This window comes from Hetaerina americana, unplaced genomic scaffold (genome assembly GCF_022747635.1).
Source record: "Hetaerina americana unplaced genomic scaffold, ioHetAmer1.1.p SCAF_80, whole genome shotgun sequence".
NCBI classification, from domain to species: domain Eukaryota; kingdom Metazoa; phylum Arthropoda; class Insecta; order Odonata; family Calopterygidae; genus Hetaerina; species Hetaerina americana.
This window is the reverse complement of record NW_027287428.1, coordinates 1,036,048-1,059,157: the sequence shown is the minus strand read 5'-3', so window position 1 is coordinate 1,059,157 and position 23,110 is coordinate 1,036,048. Positions and strand designations below refer to the sequence as shown.

General features: G+C 37.5%; 2 protein-coding genes across 2 annotated transcripts in view; both read left to right on the top strand.

The window, feature by feature from the left end:
* Positions 1–18,052, top strand: part of qless (decaprenyl diphosphate synthase subunit 1 qless) — a 166,051-nt gene extending 147,999 nt beyond the window's left edge. Inside the window, exons 5-8 of the mRNA XM_071597144.1 lie at positions 6,841–6,930; positions 12,948–13,079; positions 14,808–15,002; positions 16,693–18,052. Coding sequence (XP_071453245.1) covers positions 6,841–6,930; positions 12,948–13,079; positions 14,808–15,002; positions 16,693–16,914 — 639 coding nt within the window. The 3' untranslated portion in view covers positions 16,915–18,052. The remainder of the gene's footprint in view (positions 1–6,840; positions 6,931–12,947; positions 13,080–14,807; positions 15,003–16,692) is intronic.
* A 3,227-nt stretch (positions 18,053–21,279) lies between these two features.
* LOC139698260 (dnaJ homolog subfamily C member 9-like) lies at positions 21,280–22,924 on the top strand. The gene is made up of 5 exons (XM_071597135.1): positions 21,280–21,567; positions 21,643–21,795; positions 21,870–21,980; positions 22,139–22,350; positions 22,423–22,924. Exons 1-5 carry the CDS (start codon positions 21,474–21,476, stop codon positions 22,621–22,623), a joined length of 771 nt encoding a protein of 256 aa, XP_071453236.1. The 5' UTR covers positions 21,280–21,473; the 3' UTR covers positions 22,624–22,924.
* The last annotated feature ends 186 nt before the right edge of the window (positions 22,925–23,110 follow it).

Genomic DNA, 23,110 nt, shown 5'->3' with positions numbered 1-23,110 from the left:
AGCACTCATTTGGGTGGATTTTTAGGATGGATAGCCTTCCCATCCGCGGGTGTCAATATTGAAGGCCACTAGCGTGCAGAGCATTCTTCCCTTGTGCTAAAAAAGAGTCAGTGTTGCATGTCAGCTGGTTAAGACCAAAATACGTGACTCAATATTTCATCTGGAGACGAAGCTGCACCAAAAACCTGTGTAATAAATTATCATCAAGTGTAAACAACATTGACCTGTTAATTGAATTACTATAGTCATATATTTTGGAGAAATTAAGTGTTATCAATCGGAGGATTTAAACTTTCTCCCCGCGGAATGCAAAACAATGCACTCGTGACCGGGGTTGATCGTAATTGATATAATTGTATCTTTCATTCAATTTCATTTTTATCGCCTAACCTGTCAAGTATTAAAAAAGTGAATTTGCCTTCCTCTATATGAAGTGAACTTAATGATAATATTAGCTGTAAACCAAATAAATAATTTCTCCCTTTTCAAAGAAGTAATTACCTTTGTGAGAAGGTCGTTTCATTCTTCGTTCGCTGTACGATTTCCAAACTTTGAATCTGATTGTTTTTTCATCTTCTCAATCTTTTTGTTGCGGTGGTTGGTGGCTCACCCTCGTGTCGTTGTCGTCGGAGTCGTAGATACCTTGTAGGCTCAAGGGGGTCCTTGGTGCCCAACTTGGTGATGTACACACACCCCGGTTTGATTTTCTTAGGTAGTGGATAGATTCTTGCGGAGAAAGAAAACCTCTAGCGTAATTCACACTACCGTCCCACTTGATGCGTACGCATCGATACACTTGAAAACTGATTCCGTGCGAGTCCTTTCAGCATCGAAAACTTTTGAAAAAGCGCAGTCTTTTACATACTTTTTTCGAATTCGAAAGTCGGCCGGCTTGCACTGTGCAACGGCTAGTTGTTTTTCAATGGACTTGAGACCCCGTGAGATAGACGGAGCAAACTCGCTCGGGTTCCCGGCTGGACCTAATTACGCCACCTGATGGGGGAGGGGGAGGGGAAGGGCAGAGAAAGAGAATGAAAAGGGAGCGTTCACCTGAAGGTACTCGGCGGGCAATTCCGTTGAAATTGTTCACTCCTCGACTCCGCACAACTCTTACAAATGATTTGAATTGTTTAGGATAATTGTCGGTCGACGTTGACGTATTTTTGATGAACTGTTGGGTAGTACTGAGGACTGAGGGTCCCTCTCTAAGTCCCTCATTTTTTAAAGCTTCACACCTCATCCTTCGGGCATGAAGTGAACTGATAACAGAATCGCGCGGCACAGAATTTTCTATCGGCAAAATTAGGGCAGCGAATTGAAAGAAATCACGACGTTTAAATTTTCACAATGATTAATCGTAGCGGCCTCGATTATTGGGGAACAATTGAGGCTAGCATTGAGCGGAATAAAATTAACACTTGGGCTTTTGGACATGAACTCCGCAGAGGTACGTAGTGCCGCGGGAGGACACGAATGGGGGAATCGCTTCATTTTGTTCCTCCGTATAGAGGGGGGCGTGGTCTTGCTCAGGTGGGGACCTTGCCCTCCGCGAAGTGTGAGATCCCCGAGGGGGACGTTATGCCCACCGAATCAGAGTGGTTATCCCTCCGAACCCCCACCCCATAACCACCCCCCGCAGACTCGACTCGCGGCGAAAACGTAATGAATGATGGTGATGTAAGTCCCATATGGTCCGCTGAGTGCTTGTGTGAATAAACGATCACCTTTCCCATCTGCCCTATCCAGGGGTATAACGCAAGAGCTCTTACGGCTATGCTCTTTTTTTCGTCAATTTGCACTCACGATGCTTCACGATCCGCGTGCCAATTCGCTTCATTTGAAGGGACAGTGTGTGCAGGTGCTTGCATTGGAGCGGTGACCTTTAGTCGATGATGGCGAAGCGGTCTGATTGTTCTTTTTGTTTTATTTCATATGAAGTTCATTTCATCTGATGGTTTGGTAGTATGCGAATGGGAAATTGGTATACTCTTACAGTAGCTCGAATGGAATCGTCTCATAGGATTGCACTACTCGATGCACTTCAGCTGTAATTTGTTGAGTTACGAGAACATAGCAACATTTCCATCACGAAGTGTCTTCCTGCGAGTAATTTGAAATGCCAAAAACATAATTGAGAATATTTTCTGTGCTGTGCGCGCCTTCATCAAATGGGCCAATGCTTTTTCTCAATTATTCTCAATGGAATGGAAGCTAATGGAATTCGTTTGTACATCTACATAAGTACCCCGCGATCCACCAAAAAGGTGTGTGGCAGGGGGTGCAAGCACCAGGTTGAATAGATAAGGGATAAAGGAAGAGGAAGGGTGTTCGAACGGTTAGGAAAATTGAAAAAATCACTAAAATACCCTAAAAGACGTACAAATCCATATGCATGCTAACGGATAACCTAGTACCAAACGCGTGTTAATTTTACCCACTGTAAATCTTCTTTGGTATACGAAAAATGAGGGAATAAAAGTAAACCAAAACCAGTTATGTGATAGACCTTCGCCATACCAAGACAGGCCATGCAGAAGTGGAAAGTAAGAAGGGGTAAGTTCTTTTACTCTTTGGCCATGCAACTTATGGTCCCCACCCCTAATTTCACAGGTAGAAAATGTAGCACCCTGTTGGCAGCGGACGGCGTGAGGAATCACACTGTTTGGTGAACAATTGCGCGTACTTTCCAGGGTATAATTTCTCTTACCTCCGTATTTATACTCTCAGCCATAGGTCAAAGCTACGAATGTGACAAATGGGATACTAGTTAGCATATTGGGTTTCCTACGTCGAAGGGGCGCCGAAGCATTGGCCGCTACTAATGACACAGTCCAAAGGAAAGCCTGGAATAGGTTGACGGAAGGATCATACACCTTATTCCACTGATTAAGTTTATACCGTTCAGCCTCGTCGAAGAAGATCGCTTTGTCGACCTTCGGCATATGATTAAATATGAATCATCCTTGTTCGGAGGCTGTTTGGAGATGGCTGCTTGCACGTCCCTAACTCTTGTATGGTATTTCTCAGTCGTAAGGACATGAACTCCGAACTGAATAAGAGAAGCAGCGTGAAAATGAACTGCGGAGAGGTTTGACTGCTATTTGAACGCTCAGTTTTTCTCCAGGGTTCTCAGGGATGTCTAAAACACATCCCCGAGTCCTCACCCGCGTGGTTGCATTTCCTTAGACATTTGATTTAGAGGTATACCTATGTGTCTTAAATCATTGTCTAATTAAATCTTTAGCCTCCTCAAACCGTCATCTCGACATCCCTCTTTTGCTTCCGCTAATTACTGGGAAGCTATCTATGCCCTCTGAACACCCGATTCTCACTTCCTACCCTTCCACGTCCTCATCGCGATGTGTTCGACTGCAGCAGTTTTAAGTCCTTTTAATGTGGGTACTACAGGATGAGGCTTCGTGATTCAATGGCGGTGTACTTTCGTTCTGTGGGAACAATTTCGAATGGCAAATGCGGGGCGCGTTATAGCTTTGCCAGTATCCCATCGGTGAGTGATCTCTCGTTCATAACGTGTGTTCCATTCGATGCGCCGAATTCACCGGAGGAACACGTACGAGTTATTCATTGGAGAGAAGGCGCCAACAAGTGTTGATGGCTGACATTTCGACCGGGTTTTGGTCTTGGGCCTTTTTTGTGATCTAGACTTCCGATGACCGGCAACCCTGTTGCTCCAGCGACCCATCATTATCCAGCCGGGGGCCGCCCGGGGTGGATCGGGAAAGGGAGGGAAGTGGTGTGCGTGGGCCGCCGCCGTTTGTGGGAGGGTGTGGAATAGACCCAGCTGGGGAGATGGCTAGGGGTGGAGGCGGCGGGAAGGAATCGGAATCCGGAGGAGAAAGAGGGATGGAAGCGAAGACGGCCGAGCCGATGCACCCCTACTACCTGGGAACGTGACTGTTGCCGCGGCGGGAAGGGGGGGGTAGGGGTGTTTCGTCCGCGAAGGCCGTGGAGGCAGGCAATTCCGTCAGGAGGGAGGCAGAAAGAGAGGGAGAAAGAAGAAGGGAGACCATCCATGACCTGCGCAAAAGTCAGTCATCCCGCTCGGAGGAACAGGGTCATTTTCTGCGAGCGGGCGGTGAACAGGACTCGAAAAAGAGATTTGTAGATCGCCAACGGGAAGTACCGCGTGCACACACGTAGATAGGGGAGTGACCTGTGGCAGCTTTGGAATGAAATTGAAACTATGTGTTGGGTATATTTTCAAAAGACTCGTTGTTTCGTTCTTCTTGGGGAAAAGGGCGTCAATTTGCTCGTCACGCAGAAAGAAATCCAGGAAAAACTGCCTGTATGTATATTAAAAACATTAATCCCTGCGAAAACCACCGATCAAAGATTGAAATTGAAATGTTAAGTATTTGGTGACCTTTTAACTGAACGCGTTAGAAATTGTATCTTTTAACTTCGTTTATCTTAACGTTTTTTTCCTCATATTTGACGTCATTCTGAATTGGTTACGTAGGAATTTGATATTTTTTAAGATGTGCATATATGAAAAATAATGATCACACTTGAATTATGCCCAAAGTAAATATCAATGTTGGAGGCATTTCTGCAGCCTACACAATGATAAATAGAAACATTTTAGGAAGCAAGTATTTCTTAGATGGGTCCTGATTTATCAAAGTTTTTATTGGGTAAAGCATTTAAATAGTTGCCAAATCAATTATTATGCTTTCATTATCGGGGACGTGGTAGTGCAGTGGGTATATCGTTGGTCTACTGATCCGAGGGCCCAGCTTCGATTCCGGGTGACGCCTCTGGGGATCTGTCTGATTATTTATTCAACAGATCTTCCTAGAAGGCGGCTGAACTGCCCCACCCTTTATACTTGAAGTTAACACTCCGTAAAGGACTGGTGCGATGCGGGCTCTGCCCTCGCCTATCAAACCAGGGTTGATTATTATGATGATGGTTTTTTCAATGCCATAGAAATTGGAGTTTTTATTGTTTGTAATGCCATTGGTTAAGGCCCAGGAAGAGGTCCTGTAACCCACAAAAAACCTGCTGGTATTGATTTTTTATTGAAGTTTTAAAAATTTAAGTTGCTTCACCCAAGTTTTCCAATGATGGAGAGCAAACTTGGAGCTTATTACTACGTATGCATTGTGGGAACTTTATAATACATGAAAATTAATCTTAAGGTTTCCGCGACGTTTATCCGATGATGGTTCCATGCTGCTTCTGGGAATTACCATCGCGTGGGTTAGCTTGCTGGACAATTTTCGCCCTCAGTCCTGGTAGCGTCTTCAGGTCAGAGTGGTGAAACTGTTGTCCAACAAGCCTACCTACGCGACTGCAATCCCTGGAAGCAGCATGGAACCTTCACAAGACATGGACAGTAAAAAAACCCGTTCAGGCACTTCATCCAAATCGAATATTTTTCTCGCTATAAAATACATAGATAGATTGAAGTGGCTAATAAAATTAAAAAAGTACTGAAATTCCGAATCCCACCTTGTATGTTTGAGTTAGTTTGATAAGAAGACAATTTTTTTTATAGATGCCAAAGTAATCGATTCTCACCGTGGCGTCGACGACAATCCTCGAGGATTTCTCCGCGAATAAAGTTGAATCGACACGGAAAGAAGGGCGTGATATTTTTGCCGCTATTTATTTGTAGATCACTCGCGCGAATATACTGACATTTTTAAATTTGCTTCTTGATTGAATGATAGTGCCCTGAAATTTTTTCATGAGTTCTGGGCCATCAAAATCCTTGAAAAACTGCTTGCAATATGTGAAATATGATTTCCTACTGAAGCCTAATTGTAGCGTAGCATAAGGTATCATCAGTGAGATCTAATTAAATAGACAATTCGATTTACATCTCTACGTCCATCAACCAATTCTACAAATACAGTATCTTTTCAAGGCACAGTGACCAAATGTTGTAAATTTCCATATCGCTTAAGAAGAATAAGGGGAAAGATATATTTCCGTTTATGTGGCTTCCTGCTTACCTCGTAATTTAATATTCCCATCGATTGCCCAATGGTCATTATTGAAGGAATGAATGATTTGGTAAAAGAAATAGGTAGTATCAAACATATTCCGTGATAAAGGGATCGTTACGGGCTTAACTTTCTGGAATTCATTCATAATTAAGTGATCATCTTGCTGTGTTGCTCTACTTAACTTTCCTTTTACGATGTTGTAAAAATGTCGGCCAATTAGCGATGATACTTGCGTTTGCGCCGCTGCGTCCTTCGAAAATACCTTGCGAAGCTTAGGCAAGGTACTCGAATATTTTATGTCATGATCCTGATATGTAGTAGAGGTATAAAATTATTCTCCTGGCATGAATACTTCCAGCGTATGCATGCAAAGCGCGAAAAGCACGCAAAATTTAAATTATTAATAATGGATAAATAAAAAGTGCGTACGTATTTTTGAATATTTTTCTGTGTGTGTCTAAAATCCATGTTTACGTATGTGCACTTATTTTGATGCCTTTACTTGACTCTGGATAATTACCCACGGCTTGTTCAATTGATTGAATAAGTCATGAATTCGGGGATCAGCGTATTCATGCCCACATGTATCGAATTAATTGAGCTCTTATCCGGAATTTTCTTAATAATTCCATGACGACTATGAATCCATGGTGATTTGAATTTGTTTATTTGGGAGGTGGTGTTCGAGTTTCTGGGCGTGAGGTCCCCGCTTTCCCGTGAGCCTCTCCGGATTGAAGTGTTTTTTGGTCATTCCGGTCATTAAAGAATTACAATTTTATGTATATTAACCTTAGCATCCTTTCTCATTTTCTGCAATAGATTCAAGAGCTATGTCCGTCTAATTACAATTTCTCTTTACTTCCAGGTGGCGATGGCGGGCGACTTCATCCTAGCTGTTGCGTCTATGATGATTGCTCGTTTGCGGAACAATGACGTCACAATTGTTTTAAGCCAAGTAAGTGTACAAAAATTAATTGTCATGAGTGGGGTATTACGTTAAAATCAGTACATAGTGGTACAATAATAATAGTGAGTAGTAGGTATTCATTAGAGAGGTGACGGCAGTCTGTTAATTAGCAATCAAACTGATGTTCAGATCAGTTTGATTGCTAGTTCAGTTAGCAGTCAGCAGTTTAATCAGAAAACCCGCTTTTCGAATATAAGTTTCATCGAGTTATTCTCCAAAAAATCCTCAAATTTTGGATTGATAAATTGGGTTGATTTAACAAGGAGTTTTCATCTGGCCCACTTATTGTGGTGTTTATTAGCTTTGAACAAGTCACACTTTTCACCCAATGCCTTTTGTCAAATCTAAAACTAATCAATGCATCCTGTTTTTCCTGTTTCCTGACATGTTTTCGCAAAAAATTGTTCGTTTTGATGGTTCTTACAAGGTCTGTATAAAAAGTATCGGTAACAATTTTCTCCTGATGTGTGCGTAAATTGCTGAATTCAGACCGTCGGTTAAGTGTGCGCATGATCGCAGATCGTATTGGCATTGAGAAGTTGATAGTGCACACCGTTATCACTGAAAATTTGGCGATGCAAAAAATCTGCATTCCTCAACCCCCTTACAGTGCCGACTTGGCACGAGCAGACGTATTTCCTACTCCCAAAAGTGAAAACCTCCCTCAAAGGGCACCACCATGGGACCCTTAGTGCTATAAAAGAAACTTTCACGCGTACCCTTAAGGGCCTTCTAGAGTCCGCCTACAAGGGAGCCTTCGAGTCGTGAAAAAGCCGCTGGCAAAAGTATGTCGACGATCAAAGGATGTACTTTGAAGAATGTTGAGGTATTGTAGCAATATTTGAAGAAAAAAAACTTGCCGAAACTTTTCCCGATACTTTTTATACAAGCCATGTGAGTCAAAGAAAAATGCAAAAAATGTCCATCACAGGAATACGTAAGAGTTAAAATAGTATAATTGCCTTATCAAGATATGCTTTAGATTTGCGTTTTCAGCAAGAGCATGCCCTTAGTAAAGCTTTCCTCATTAACTTTTTAAGAGAATTTTTCAATTCACTGAACTCACCCCAAAAGTGGGTAATGGTGTGAAATAATTTGTATACTTGGATAAAAATTGCTCTCATTGTTGCTGTTGGACAGGATTTCCCAAACTGGATTACGGAAATGCTTCCTGTATAAGGAACCAAGAAAGGAAGAGAAAGTGTATAAATATGCGTAAATATGTGAGAAAATCCCCCGTGAAGAAAATTGACGTTTTATCACATCTATGTGAATTCATTGGTTTGGCAATGAATTGTCTTCTCTGGGATAAGATAGCGCGAAAAAAGAGTTTGCTTCATAGTGGTTTAGTGGTTCCGCAAATTTAAATGTTTTCCGTTGGTGTTTGACGGCAGGGTTTCCTATTCTTCAGGATTCTCGTGTACGAGAATGTGATACATATACCCGTACATGAATGGATAGCATGTGTTGAGATAGCACGCAATTATTTTGTGCGCCGCTAAATATGTATACGTGTATTTGGTGCGGATCATTATATGAAAGGATGATTATTAAATACAATCGTGATTAGATGATCCTTCATTACGAAATTCCAGCTCAGCGAGAAGTATTTTTATTGTTCCTTTCGCCTTCTTGCAGCTTTACTCTTATAACGTTTTGGGGGTTCAAATCTTTTCTAGGTTCTCATAATTCTTTGGTTATTTTGGATAAAAATCTTTGTGATCAGCCTATTGCTTCGTAAAATGTGAGTCTGAACCTGTATTTTTTTAAATCTCGACAGCCAAGTAAGTGTATGCCAAATTATCGAATGGCAGGTGCATTCATGATTTGGTTTCATTTTGGTCCATTCCAATGTCATTCTTTGGCCCGGCGAGATCTTTGGCGGCAAGTAGTCGACGCTTCCTGGTAGCTGTGAGTTATTCCGTTATGAGAAACCTTTATGTATCTATCTATCGATCATACCATTGTCAGTGCCGTCACAACAGTGTCTATTTGTCAGATAGAAAATATACCTATGTTGACCATTACGCAAATTTTATGTTTGTAAAAACTAGAGCCATTTGACGTCGTGCCTTGAATGGCACCTTGAATGACGCGAATGAATGCACTAAATATAAATACTTTTATGCCCTTGACCTAGTAGGTTACTTACGAATCCACGATTTTGGAGTCGTTCGCCGAGTGCCACTAGGAATCCCCTTGCCCAGCTAATACGCGATTCTGAAAAAAAATGGAAGGAAAATAACTTTTTATTGTGACCAGGATCCTGGGGTAATGAATGGATGAATACAATTTTTAGACATTTTTTTCGGTGAATATTCCCGCCAATAAAAGATAGCTGCTTCCTCGAAACTCGTAAAAATAAGGCATTGTAATAAGGACATATTGTAAATAAAAATCCCATAAATTTCTCAGAGCTGTTTGAAATTATTTCTTCTCGCCGTTAATGAATGAAAACTGTCCGAACAACATTTTGGTGGCTATGTAGACGGTCTGTGAGATAAGTGACGGACAGGAAAATCATAGGGAATGATGGTTTCCCATTTTTAAATTTTGAGACCAAGAAAATACGGGTTGGAAAAAAATTATGAACGCGAAAGATTTTCCCGATGCGGATCACTCTCTAGTTGTGAGTGGCGGCTCTTAAAAGTTGACCCTTCAACCATACACTTCCTGTACGGGCCTGCTTGAACCTTCAAATGGACAAACCTGTTGCAAGCTGGAATTTCTACTCGTCTCGCGGGGTACGATACATTTCCCTTGTGCCGAACGCGGTGAAAGTAGAGGCAAGAGTTCTCAAAGAAGATTGCGGGTGACGCGCGTCTATCTCCCTGAGAACTAAATCGACCAGCCGAGGAGAGGAGGTTGCGGCTCACCTGACCTTTATGTTGCCACTCATATTTTCCCGGCTCAAAAAAATAGGCCCTCGCATAGGCAAGTTTTCAGGGATGTGTATCCGATCTATCTGAAAGCACCCGTAATTTCCATTTTTCGAGCGGGAGTGTACAGAAATTGACTTTCGCGAGAAGCGCTCGACTACGGAGTTAATTTTTTAAATTATGTGTCCGCAGTTTTTCCTCTTTTTTTGTGTTGAAAGAGCTTACATAGGTTTATACAACCCCAGCGTCGTTACCAAGGGGCCACAGAGATTAAAGATGCTGAAATCTTTGAAAACTGGATCGGCTATGCTTAAAAAAAACTGTTGAAATTAAAATATTTTTCATACTTTCCATAATGATATACTGCATCTGCTGACGCCTGACACTGAGGAATACGTTCCCTTTCCACTTTAGAGCCACAGTGTTAGTGCTTAAGTAGGAACATTCCTCTAATCCCTATTTCCCAATGAAATGGTTTTGGTATCTGTCAATTCTTTACGGCATAACTATTGAATTAACATTGCATTGGATATTTCATTGATGGATATAGCGTGAGCTGAATCGGGTGAAACACTTCTGCCCTGAGATAGTCGCGCGTCCTGGAATCTGCAATCAGTGACTATTTGTCCTTTGTTCGTGCGATAATTGTAACTTTTATGTAATGAATAGGACAGCCTGAATAATGAGCATGTTGGTTCACACAAAGCTGATTTGATTAGTGGGGGTAGTGTTCACCTTGTACTAAGCTCTAAGGAGTGTGTATTCATGCCCTTGGTTGGGTGGGGCGAGAGGACAGTTCTTCTTTCTGTTTCGCCTGAGAAAATTAGAAATTAGTTAGAAATTTCGGAAACGAAAAATCACACACCTTGCGTGGAGCTGAGGCCGTTCAAATTCACCTGCAAACGAACACTATGGATAATATAAAATGCACATGTATCACAGTAGAATTACTCAATGTAATTCCGCAAAAAGCTATTCCCTTGATTACTCATCCCGCCCATTTTTCGCGAAATTAAACGCCGTGTGTCGATAGACCTTCGTTTGAAAGAACAAGATGTGATCAACCTTTAGGTAGTTTCTCGCGAAAAAGGCCATTTATGCTGTTAATTCGTAGAAGATATATTATTACTGCAAATCGAAAAAAGTTCTCAGTTTTGAATTCAGAGAGTATTTTCAGAAAGTTTACATACCATGGTGGCCTCACCGATGCAACCCCGCAGGACGTTTCTCAGAATTCAACACGATTTTCGAAAGAATGGATGATTGTTATTTCATGAGCTGTCTGAGTGAGAGAAGGGCTGATGAGAGTATGAATCGTGAAATATCATGAAAAGTCTTTAAGAGCTCGTTTCAAGATATCACAAGGATGGGTATACACATATTTGCTGAAAGCGTGGACGGCCGCGGGAAGCGTGCCACGGGTTATTTGACATTAGGAAAACACTTTTAAAGCCGTGTCCAAGAGTTTCAGTCGATTCTCGAGCGTGAGTGACGCCACAGGGATGGGTTTCTCCGAGAGCCTCCGGATTAATTAGCGGGGAAGTGAATGAATAAATATTAGTAGAAAATTGAACGTCCTAGAGTGATAAGTAGGTCGAGTGGGCTGGGAAAATCGATCTCCCTCCTAAAAATTGATCTAAAAACTAACGGATGGTACAATAGCGAGATATTTCGAGTTGTTGTTTGAAAAAATGCAGCTCTAATGGTCATTCTGAGAATAACGACGCGATCGTCCGTGTGAGGACGTGATTGTAGCATTAGTCGTTGTGTTCGTTCAAGACTTATGTATATTGTGTAACTTCGAAGGTTTGGTTACTAATGGGCCAAATTCATAATTGTTATGCCCACATTTTGATCGTCGAAATTTTGCTTTCAAGCTTTACCTAAAGGTCCAAATTTGTGGCCGTCAATGCATTACACCAGCCAGATTTTTTTTACCGATACCTCTTCCTTTTGTAGCAGGTACTCTTTGACTTTTTCACTAAATTCTCTTTTCTTATTTGTTTAAATAAAAAAAGTAAACTGATTAGCTGTTGACATTGGCCTAACCAGTCTCTGTCCCATATCAAAACTGATAAAAATTAAAAAATATATTTTGTCTTGAGAATCAGATGGAAATTAATAGTTTCGCCACTTGTGAAAAAATGACGAAATTAAATTTGATTCAAACTAATCAGCCCTCATAAAACCACGAAATGGTAAATAGACGTCTCCAACAAGAATTTGACTTGAAACTTGTGGTAGCAACAGGATTTGAACGTAGCGCCTTAGCTCAAGGTTTCGCCTATTCTTCAGTTTCAGAGAGTAATAGGTTCCAATCCATATGGTGATTCCGAATGCTAAACTAAATGCAGACTGCATCGTTTACTGGATACCTGAGAATTTTTAATGTAACAGAAAAGATCATGAATTAATACGTGAATTTGAATGCCTACAAAGAGAGCTTTCGTAGCTAAAAGTGTTCTCTACCGCCACATATTTAGCCAACCTTTGGGTTGATGACTATGATTTCCTTCTCACCCAGCTACATAATGTGGATTTTAATTTTGTATTTTAATGTGGATTTTAATTTTTAATGTTGGTAATCAACAATCTTGAAGTGCTTGGAAAAATTCAGGAAACATTGTTGTCTGTGAAAGCCATAAGTAAGTTGAATACTTAGCAATATTATTCCAGAAAATGTCAAATTGATGCAGAAATGCAAGTATGTGCATCTGATGAAAATTTTGTTTATAATTATCAATTTAAGTTTTTTGCTGAAAATTAATACCTTCAATTTCGGTGCTACTTGCTGGATTTTGTATTATTTGCTCATATCATGAATTTTTATTTTATTTTTCTTTTTAAAAATAAATGTTTTTACTTTTCTCTTAAATGTCTTCATATTACTTTTTTAGAATTGGAAACTTCTACCATGTATCTAGCCTATGTTAATTTCTTGTAAATTGAGTCTTACAAGATTCTTAGATATGTCTATTCTTCTGGGTCAGAAAAAAAGGAAAAAATTATTATGATATTATGTGCCATTCTGTTCTTTTGTTTGCCCTTTTATGCTGTTTTTTCATAATTTTTTACTCGTGTTCAAATGTCTTACTCATGATGTATACAATGTGCCTTTGCTTCTAGGTTGTAACAGACCTCGTCCAGGGTGAGTTCATGCAACTTGGGTCCAAGGAGACTGAAAATGAAAGATTTGCTCACTACCTCACGAAAACGTATCGGAAAACAGCAAGCCTAATTGCAAACTCAGTCAAAGCCGTAAGTTAAAATAAATGTATTTCACTAAAATGTGGAAAGTCTTCATTAATACCCTTGTTTAGTATGGAACAAAATAAATTATGATGTTCCTACATTTGTTTTTGTGTTCTATTTATAATTTCTTTCAACATTTGAAAGGCAGTTGCCATCAATTTGCATGTTCCTAAGTTGTTCTGTTGAAAACCACAATTTCTAGGTTATGAGGCCCATTTGCTCTTGATTTTCATTTTACATTCTGTAGAAATGGCAGCAGAATATTTTTAAAGACAGAGTAATTAACACCCAACCAAGTGCTAATCATACAAGGTAGGTGATTTTTTATGACTTTAAAGCATTATCCTATATAATTTTCAATTTTTTTCATATCTCACCCTCATTAAAGGTAATCTGAAATCTGAGGGACAGACAGGCCTTTTATTTCACTATTATTATAGTTAATAAATATGCATAGCTAAGTGGACTGGTAGCTTCAAGTCTGAAGACCAGGCAGGCTGGGGTTTTCTATGTCTTCAATAGCCAATTTTTGCTTTCTCAAGTATACAGGGTACAACTTGTATGAGGGTACAACTTGCAGAATTTTTCTCTTTGGTAATATTGGAGAGGGATGGTCCTGGACTTCTCAATGTCCTTTCTCTCCGTTTATGCCCTTCAATATTTGAAGCAAACCACACTAGACTCTCTACAACTGCTTGTTGGGGTCAAGGAGTATTTTAGGCACTTCTCTGCATCAAATGGGATGCTGATCCTGCTATCTGTACAGCTTTTAGTGGCCAACTATATGGTAGAATAATTGCAAATGGTAGCAGAAATTTGAAGGTGCTGTAGTCAAGCCACTCTGTAGCAGACCGAGGATTCTAATGACCCCCTCTGAGGATGACAATAATGCTTCCCACTTCCTCCTCAATGAGGCACATCCCACACTCATTGTCGCCAGCTTCTACTATTTACTCTTGTGTACTGTAATCCTGTTATCTCTTTGCTGGGTTGGCTTTCTATAGTCAAACACATTATACAATGTGCAAAGTTGCACTTCACTAAATATAGGGGAGTAAAATGTACAAGGGATGGTTAGGAGCTGAGGCTAGTCACTTTAGTTCCACCCATTAATCACCAAGAAAGCTGTCTTCTCTGTGGCTTGTCTATGCATAGAATTTCCTTTTCAATCTCTATGCTGGCATTATTTTTCTCATAAAATATTTGCTACAGTGTAAAGTTGGAAATGGATAACAATTGAATTAATTGAAGCACATCTCAATAATACGATGGCCTCTCCATGTTCATTTATTATTTCTTGGCAATATGTCTGTCTCTGTATACAGCAGACGTTTAATATATTTAGATGCTGGAATTTTTCAAGTAGGCCCTAACTAGGTTTTTGGGACATCAAGATCAGGTGTTTTTTTTATTTAAAAGAAGCACTTATACAAACTAGGATGATTAATCTAACTGAGAAAATAATCAAATTCATCAAATATTCAAAGTAATGAAGAGTTGTGATGAAAGCACTAAATATAGCTTTTCAAGTTATTTATTTTTTAATTTTAACAAAACATGCAGAACAAACATGTTTTCCAAATGGTAACTAGTAAATTTTGGTTTCTATTTCTCACAGCTGCCATGTTATATAGGCAGCTGTGCCTATATTCACAGCTGCTTATGTTAGCACAAGTGCTAGCGATAGTTTGCAAAGCTTAAAATTTTACATACTTTGCACTTTTAACTTTACAGGTTGCAATGCTTTCTGGAGCAGATGAGTCAATGACCGAGCTTGCTTTCCAGTATGGGCGAAACTTGGGATTAGCTTTCCAGTTGGTGGATGACCTTCTTGATTTTGTTTCATCAGCTGCTGAGCTCGGGAAACCAGCTTGTGCTGACCTTCAATTGGGCCTTGCCACTGCTCCTGTTTTATTTGCATGCGAAAAGGTACTCAAAGCACTCTCTAGTCATTATTCTAATGGATAAAATGAGACTTGTAAGGTGGTTGGATGGGTGCGTGAGAACGAAATACTTGTTATCTTTGTCTGATGATTTAATTTTGCAGTATGCTGTGGGTGAAAATAGTGGATTTTATTCTGTGTGCCTTCCTCAAATTGTACTGTGGGCAAAATTGTCAGTAAAATATATATGTTCGGAGTTATTCCTCTTTCGTATGATTATTTTTAATTTCTAGTGTCTACTGACCCTGGAAAAAGTATTCTGTGTATAAGTTTCTGTTACTAAAGGCATAATCTATTGTAATACTCATATATAACCTTAAGGGATATATTAGAGATGCCTTTCAGACATTTTAAAATTAAATGGCTCATTTTAAATGGTTCTAATTGTGTATCAGTTGCTAAAATATTTGAAAATGAAATCTGTCAATAATAATTTATAATATATTCAAGAATTCATTTGTTGCTTAATCTCAAGAAGGATTTAGGAATGTAAACTATTTTCGTAGGCTTAAGCTATCAAAAGCCTGCTGTAGATGTGTCTCTCTAAGGTGTTATCTATGACTGTCATACTATTCTCCTCTATCATCATTTCACAATATATTTTATGGAAGAGTAACAAGTAATCCCTCAAATCAGTAACAGGAAAAGCCGAGCGACAAACATTGTCTTGCCTCAAGGGGCAAACATTGTTTATCCTACTTAGACTCATGTGAAAATGTATTGCTTTAATGCAGAAATAAACTTCTGACCTTGAGTGGGATGAGAATACGTTAAGAATTTACCACATTTGTAATATTAGTCATCCATAACATGTGAAGTTAATTTTTTATGGGGTAATACTAATTGTATTTTGAGATTATTTTGTTAAATTATGTTGAATATACGTCAAAATATTCTTTCACTATTCTTGGATTCTCTTTTGTACTAGTGATTACAGAGGTGCATGTTGAGGGTATGCATCTCCTGGCCAGTGATAACATTAGGCCATCTATAAACTGATTATAATCTTTCCCTGACACAAGTGATACTCTTGTTAAATTGCTTAAAGAACACATGCACCCATGAAAAGAGTTTTCCATCTCTTCATGCTACCAATCACTATTTATAATAATAGCTTAATATGCCTGCTAAATTGTAATGTAACTTTTTGAAGCAATGATTGCCATGAGGAATATTTTTGGTAGTTTCTATCCAACATTCATTGTTACTGAACTTTCACAACCTTTGCAGATCACATTATCAGGAAGAGTAACTATTTTTCCTATTCAGGGCACCATTTCCATATCTCCATACCATGTTCAATCAGGAGAATTTATAATTTTTGATTATGATAGCATATGAGAGTGGTGGTTGCAAAAGCATAAATAGCAAAGGTGCTGAATAGTACAGTTGATTTCCTGAAATAATGTTTCCTCTATTATACTGTTTTTTCCTCAATATATTGTTTTTATGACAATTTTTCTCAATTTAAGGTGATAATAAATTATCACTATTATAATATATATAAATATGTAAAACTAATAATGAAACAGTTTTACATATTTCGTTTATAATCATTCTGTGTAGAGAATATCATGCCAAATATATATTGCAATTAAAATGACCTCTTTTGTTAATAATTCCATAAAATATCCTTTTTAGAACAATAATAATAAAACTCATTATTTCTATTTCAGTTTCCTGAGTTAAATCCAATGATAATGCGTCGGTTTTCTGAGCCCGGGGACGTGGAGAAGGCATTCGACTACGTGCACCGATCTCATGGCCTTGACCAGACTCGCTTTCTAGCAAAGCAGCATTGTGCAGAAGCTGCGCGTTTAGCTCGCTCTTTATCCACTTCACCTTACCGCTCAGGCCTTTTAACAGTCTGTGGTCTTGTCCTTAATCGCACTAAATAAGAAGTTTCTTTCCATAAAAACTGGCCACTGAAGGTTTTTTTCTAGTGTTTTTCATGGTATGAAATGTACTTGACATTTCATGTGATGAAGTTTTCAAGCTAATGCATGAATGCATTTGAGTATAGTCACCATTTTCATAACCAGAGGTTTTCTTCCGTCACAGAAGAGAATAAGCATTTGCATTGCTTATTGCCTAGCATACTCAACCAAAGTCACTATTATTTCTACAAAAGGAAAGCACATCTATTGCTGATGTAAAGAGGTTTCTTCCAAGTATGAAAGCATGTTTTGCACAATTTGTTGTGCTTATGAAAAAAATTAAATGGACTCATTTTGGCATTAAGTGGAATGCCAACTAATTAAGTGCCTTTTTTCTATCTGGGGAATGACTGTGTACATATGTTTTAGATATGCAATCAGCAACCGCACAAGGTGCTTCACATATGTCCTAATGGATGTTCTGTAAGTTAACCTGTGCTGAGCTTTAGTTTATCTTTATCTTTTTGAATTGCACTTCTGTTGAGGAAGGTGTGCATGTATGTGTTATGTTATTTTTGTATATACTGTACAGACATTCATCACTGTAAACTAAACCTCATTCTGTATTTTAAAGATGTCATCTATAAGAGAATCATTATATTTTTATGCCAATTGTTAAGCTCATATATTTGAATTCTGATTCTTAACAGCACATTAATTAATATCAAAATCAAAAAATGTATATATTATATTTAACATCTTCATTGTAATAGTATAATTATTTTTCTAATGGCAAAAGGAAATTTATAAGCTGTTATAGTTTTATCTTGTTCTTATCAAATCAATATTTGGTGTTGTTGGGGGAAAGAAATTACTTTATTATCAATCTTGTCATTTTAATATTGAGTTAAAGCCATTGTTCTTTTAAAAATGTAAAAAAGTGTATATATATGTTATTGCATTGAGTTTTGTTGCTCTTGTAAACATTAATTGCCCATTATTCTGAGTATAGTATTATATAAATAAAGGACATGATGAAATAATCACTAATTGTGAGTCGAGCCCAAGGAAGTTTATCAAGCATACATCTTCAGGTTGTGGGAAAACTCCAGCGTGTAGGAAAATTTTTATTAATAAAATCATATGTGTACCTTGCTAAGTCATTAATTTTCCTAAAACCCTGAAATCAATACAACAGTGGAGTCACAAACAGGTAAGCAAGCAAGCAAGAAAAAGACTTTCAAAATACATTATTAATTTGTGATCTGGGAAATCAAACTTAAATAATTTTTCTTCTTGTACAGTAGATTCCTAATTGCTTTGGAATGTTAAGTTCTGCAGATTATAAAATTCAAGTTCCTAATTCCCCAGAATGAATTGATCAAAAGGATGCCATAGATGTAAACGTTGGTGTAAAATTCATATGTATCTAAATTGTTGAGACAAATTTATAATAAGTGCCTAAAGACTTCGAATAACTATATTTGGTCTATGTATTTTCTGCCTTGGCAATTTCTCTTTTAATCAAATTATCTGTTACGGATCACCTTGCAATCCAGCTAATGCATCCCCAGAAAATTGAGTCTACAATATTACATATAAGGGGCTGGGGTGTTGCTGTGACTTACTTAATGGTTTCTCACTCTGAGGACCTTGGTTCAAAGCCTGGAGGTGGCAGGATCCCTTGGTGCCTTTTAATAGTAGGCTAATGCTGATGTCGTTTCTTTTCACTCTTCCTCTATTCCCTGAATATCCTACCCCTGCTGAAAAACCCACATATCCTTAATGGTCCAAATGATCTTAGCTGTTGATTGCCTTCCTTTAGTAAATGTTACTGTAATACATGTAGTTCAATTTCATAATTAAGGCATTATTTCTCTTTTGCCTTTGATCATTGGAAGGATTACTGCAGTTAATAGAAATGTATGGAGAAACTACGCATGACATGTAATGAGTATGAAGTAAATAAATGTGCGAGGTTCATCTTGAACTCCATTAACAATTCAACGTTAACATAAAGGTGTAATCAATCAATACTCTAATCAAAAATATATTTGCCATCAGATTTATAACAATAATATAAATAAGAATCATATGTATTATAATTCTTACTTTGTTTCTATGGTTGCTCTTAATGTCTTTTGAATTAAATACAAGTTCCTTTCATTAAGCGAACCTTGTCAATCAGGGCATGCTGCTGGATTAAGCTTGGCAAAGATTGGGTGGCTTGTATTAGGATCAGCAAAGATAAAATGAGTCACACTTCTATTGCAAATGTTCTTAATTTTGATAAATTTTAAGTGAAATATTTTTATAAAGCCTTAACATATTTCCTATGTTTTTAAGTTACATTTGTTGTATCATAAAAATGATTTTTTTTGCAACAATGGTTAGACTTATTTAGGGGATGGTTTTTATTGAAGTCACAATGGCAATGCACACCATGAGGTGTGCCATAGTATTGAAAAGAATTATCCTGCATAATGTTGCAATAATCTGTTTCCCATAGACACTTGTTGGGATGGAGAAATTATCCTATAAAATAAAAATCAACAGACTCAGGGGTGGAAATTAAGAATATTGGGTCAAAATGAATCCACTTTATTAAAACCTTCCATTTCACTTTGTTTCAACAAAGCGTTACCATAATAAAAAACACAATTCTTTGAAATCAGGCTGTGAAATAAAAATACTAGAGTGAAAATGGGTATCAATTGAGTCGTTTTTACGCAAATTCCTTATGCTACTTCACCCTAGATTCTTACGTAAAAAATTAACATTTCTTCACTATTTACTCTAAAAAAAGCCAGCTTATGCTCACATAATGATATCAGGTAAAATAAATATCCTCCTTCTATCTGTAGATAACACAGTAATGCTAATTTGCCATTCAAATCTTGGTATATGCTTTAGTAGAGTAGTGTTGAGTTAATCGGAAAAGATATATACTTCTTATTAAAGGAGAGATCATAATCCATAGTCTTTGAGAATATTGAAAATGTTCTTCAACTTTATGGGTAAAATAATTTGGGGCTCTGCCAACTGCCTTTCTAATAGAGTAAGCATATCCTTGGCAAGTAGGCAACAAAGATTGAAATAGTGGCATGCTGATGTACCCTGAAGTAAGCCTTATTTGAAAATGTTGCATATTTTGTCATGTAAGCAAATTGTTGTCACATACCCCTAATGTAGGAATTGTTGAGAAAATATCCGTTTAATACAATTATTGTTCTGACCTTTTTCAACAAATATTTACCTATGCGTTGTATTCCTATTCATTGGTTACCCAATCATTTTTCAGTAACCCTCATTCACTCAACTGCTCTTCTTACTATACCCGGTTAAAAGGTTCCCAGCAAAACTGTTTAAGGGAGATTGAGGAGAAAAATATCCATTCCCATTCAAATTCCGTCCTGGATCTTGAAATGTTCCAGAAGATTTCAAAAGAAAAATGTCATTGAAATAGTGGGAAAATATTTATAAGTTGAAGTGACTAGAGTCCATTTCTCTATGTTATTTAAGAATTGTTGAAAATTAACTCATTTCATTCAAGTGAACAAAATGAAACATTTTCAATCAACATCAATGCACTTAACGGCTAACCATTAAAGGTTTTAGGTTCTAATTCTGTATTGAATTGGAAATGAGTTTTCATGTATGTGTGGGATTTAGTAATGAATAATGTTAATTGGCATATATTTAGGAAAATACAACTCTGCAGTGGCAACACAATCTTGCATGGTTATTTATACAACTACCCAGAAATATACTCAGGTGATTTAAAAATATGGAATAAGATACATATTTGAATGGTTAAAGATAAATATTCATGCGTCAATGTTAAAGTTCTAAAAAAAATTAAAGAATTGAACATATTTTCTGTTGAAGTGGAATCCAAAGATTTATCATGCAATTTTTGCCAAAATGTGAACTAAGCCTAATTTTATATGTATTCTATAATGAAATAATAAAAAATAAGGATAATTTGTCACATATATATTTCTCCTTGGTTTTGTATACTAGTGCAAATAATCGAATTGTAGATCGTCATGGTAACCTAAAAAACTAAGAAATTCAAAGCTCAAAAGCGTAAAAATTAAGAAAACCTATTCAAAAATATATGTAGAAGTAGGCAAGTTAACTTGTATACATAGTGAACAAATAAAAAATATAACGATGGAAAAACTTGCATCTCTCCTAGATGTCAGAGCAAAATTTATAATATGAAATATAAACAGTGGTATGTACAGATAAAATTATCCAATTGGACTTTAGAGTAATTTTTATAAGAGTCAATCATTATGTGAGCAGTTGAATTGCCACCATTCATACAATCCAGTCTCCACAATTGTAGACAAATGAATAACGTTTACATTTTGGCGCTAAAGGTAGTCCTATCTCCAGATACTGAGTGGATTAGGTGATCGGCTTCGTCTTCGAATTTGAAACGTGTTCATATTGGTCCTGGTCTTCTTTTGGCTATTGCCAAATCGTGTTCATCCAGGAGGGCGATTTTTCAGCTTTAAATTTTCAAGTCATTGCAATATTTTGCCTAAGTGCCATAAGCGGCCATTAGAGAAATGCCTGGATTTCTTGACCTTTGTGATAAATATTTCAAGACCACAGATATTTACCAAGTTCTTGGCATTCCAAAGGATGCTTCTGACAGTCAAGGTATTTTTTCGCAGAGAAGCTTCAAGAATATTCTAGAATAATTCTGCAAAGTAAACATATTTAACCCTTTTTCAGTTCGTAAAGCATACCATAAGATATCCTTACAAGTTCACCCAGATCGGGTAGAAGAAACGGACAAGAAGGAGTGTACCGAAAAATTTAAAATTGTTGGACAGATTCATTCTATTCTCAGTGATTCCGACAAAAGAGCTTTGTATGACGAAACAGGTAGATTTTTGGTCTCTGATCTTTACTAATTTTGTTTCCTGCCAAAATATAGCAATATTTTCCTCTTACAACAGGGGATATCGGAGAGGATGATTTTTCAGAGAGAAATTGGTCCAAATATTGGCGGCTCTTGTTTAAGAAGATAACGTTGCAGGATATTAAGAATTTTGAAACCAAATATAAAGGTGGGTCCTCATTTTTCGAGGTTTTGTATTATTAGTGGACATGGCTTTTGTAATTCAACTGTCATTTCATTTTTTGGTGAGGAGTCTTTCCTATTAGTGCAATACTATTTTCCAATTGTGCGAGTTTAGCAACTCCATTTCATTGTTTTACCCCATAGGATCTAAAGAGGAATTAGAGGATATTCGGAAGGCATATGAGGAGGGCGAGGGTGACATGGATTATGTTTTGGAAACTGTTTTATGCGCTACATTGGATGATGAGCCAAGACTAAGAGAGCTGTTGCAAGTTATGATCGACGATGGCGAAATTCCAGGCTATCCAAAGTTTACTAATGAGAGTCAGACCAAAAAGAAGAGGAGGAAGAGGAAGGTAATTTCTTCTTTAATTAGCAGTCTAAATCAGTCACGAGATTTCATCCTCATCACAATACTTTCCTTTAAGATGGAGAAAGAAGCTGAGGAAGCAGAACAAATGAAGGAAGAGCTGGGACTTGGTGACAAGGAATCGGATCTCTTTGCTCTGATCCGCAAGAAACAAACTGGCCGCGAGCAAGAGATGAATTCTTTTTATGATTCTCTGGCTGAAAAATATGGTGGAAAAAATAAAGCAAATAAGGCAAAACCTAAAGGAAGGAGAAAATGAGCTATTAATTGTTAAAAGAAGTCTTCAATTTTCAACGTTTTATCTTGGATTCAAATTTGGAGATCTGAATTTTATGTACCTTAAATGCTGGAAATTGTATGTATCAACACTGCTATTTAATATTTTTTAAGTTGTGATTTGATTTATTGATAAACAACATAAATTTTGTACCAGATGGCAGGTATACCTCCAGTAATAGGTTGCTTCATGCTTTTTGAATATAAAACTGTTGTATTTATTAAAATTAACTCTGAATGTTTTATGTAACTTTTTAAATTAATAAATATAATAATAATTTGAAGTTGGCAACCTTATTTGTAAATTCTTGAGTCATTGTTGTTTTTGAGTTGATTGTTGATGTGAAGATGTTTATTTACTTTTTATTGTGAACATTTATTGTGATCAGTTAAAATATATTCCTTCTTAATGCTTAATTTATGAGAGAATAGAAGTTCATCTTCATGTTATTTGTCACTGGGTGCCATAT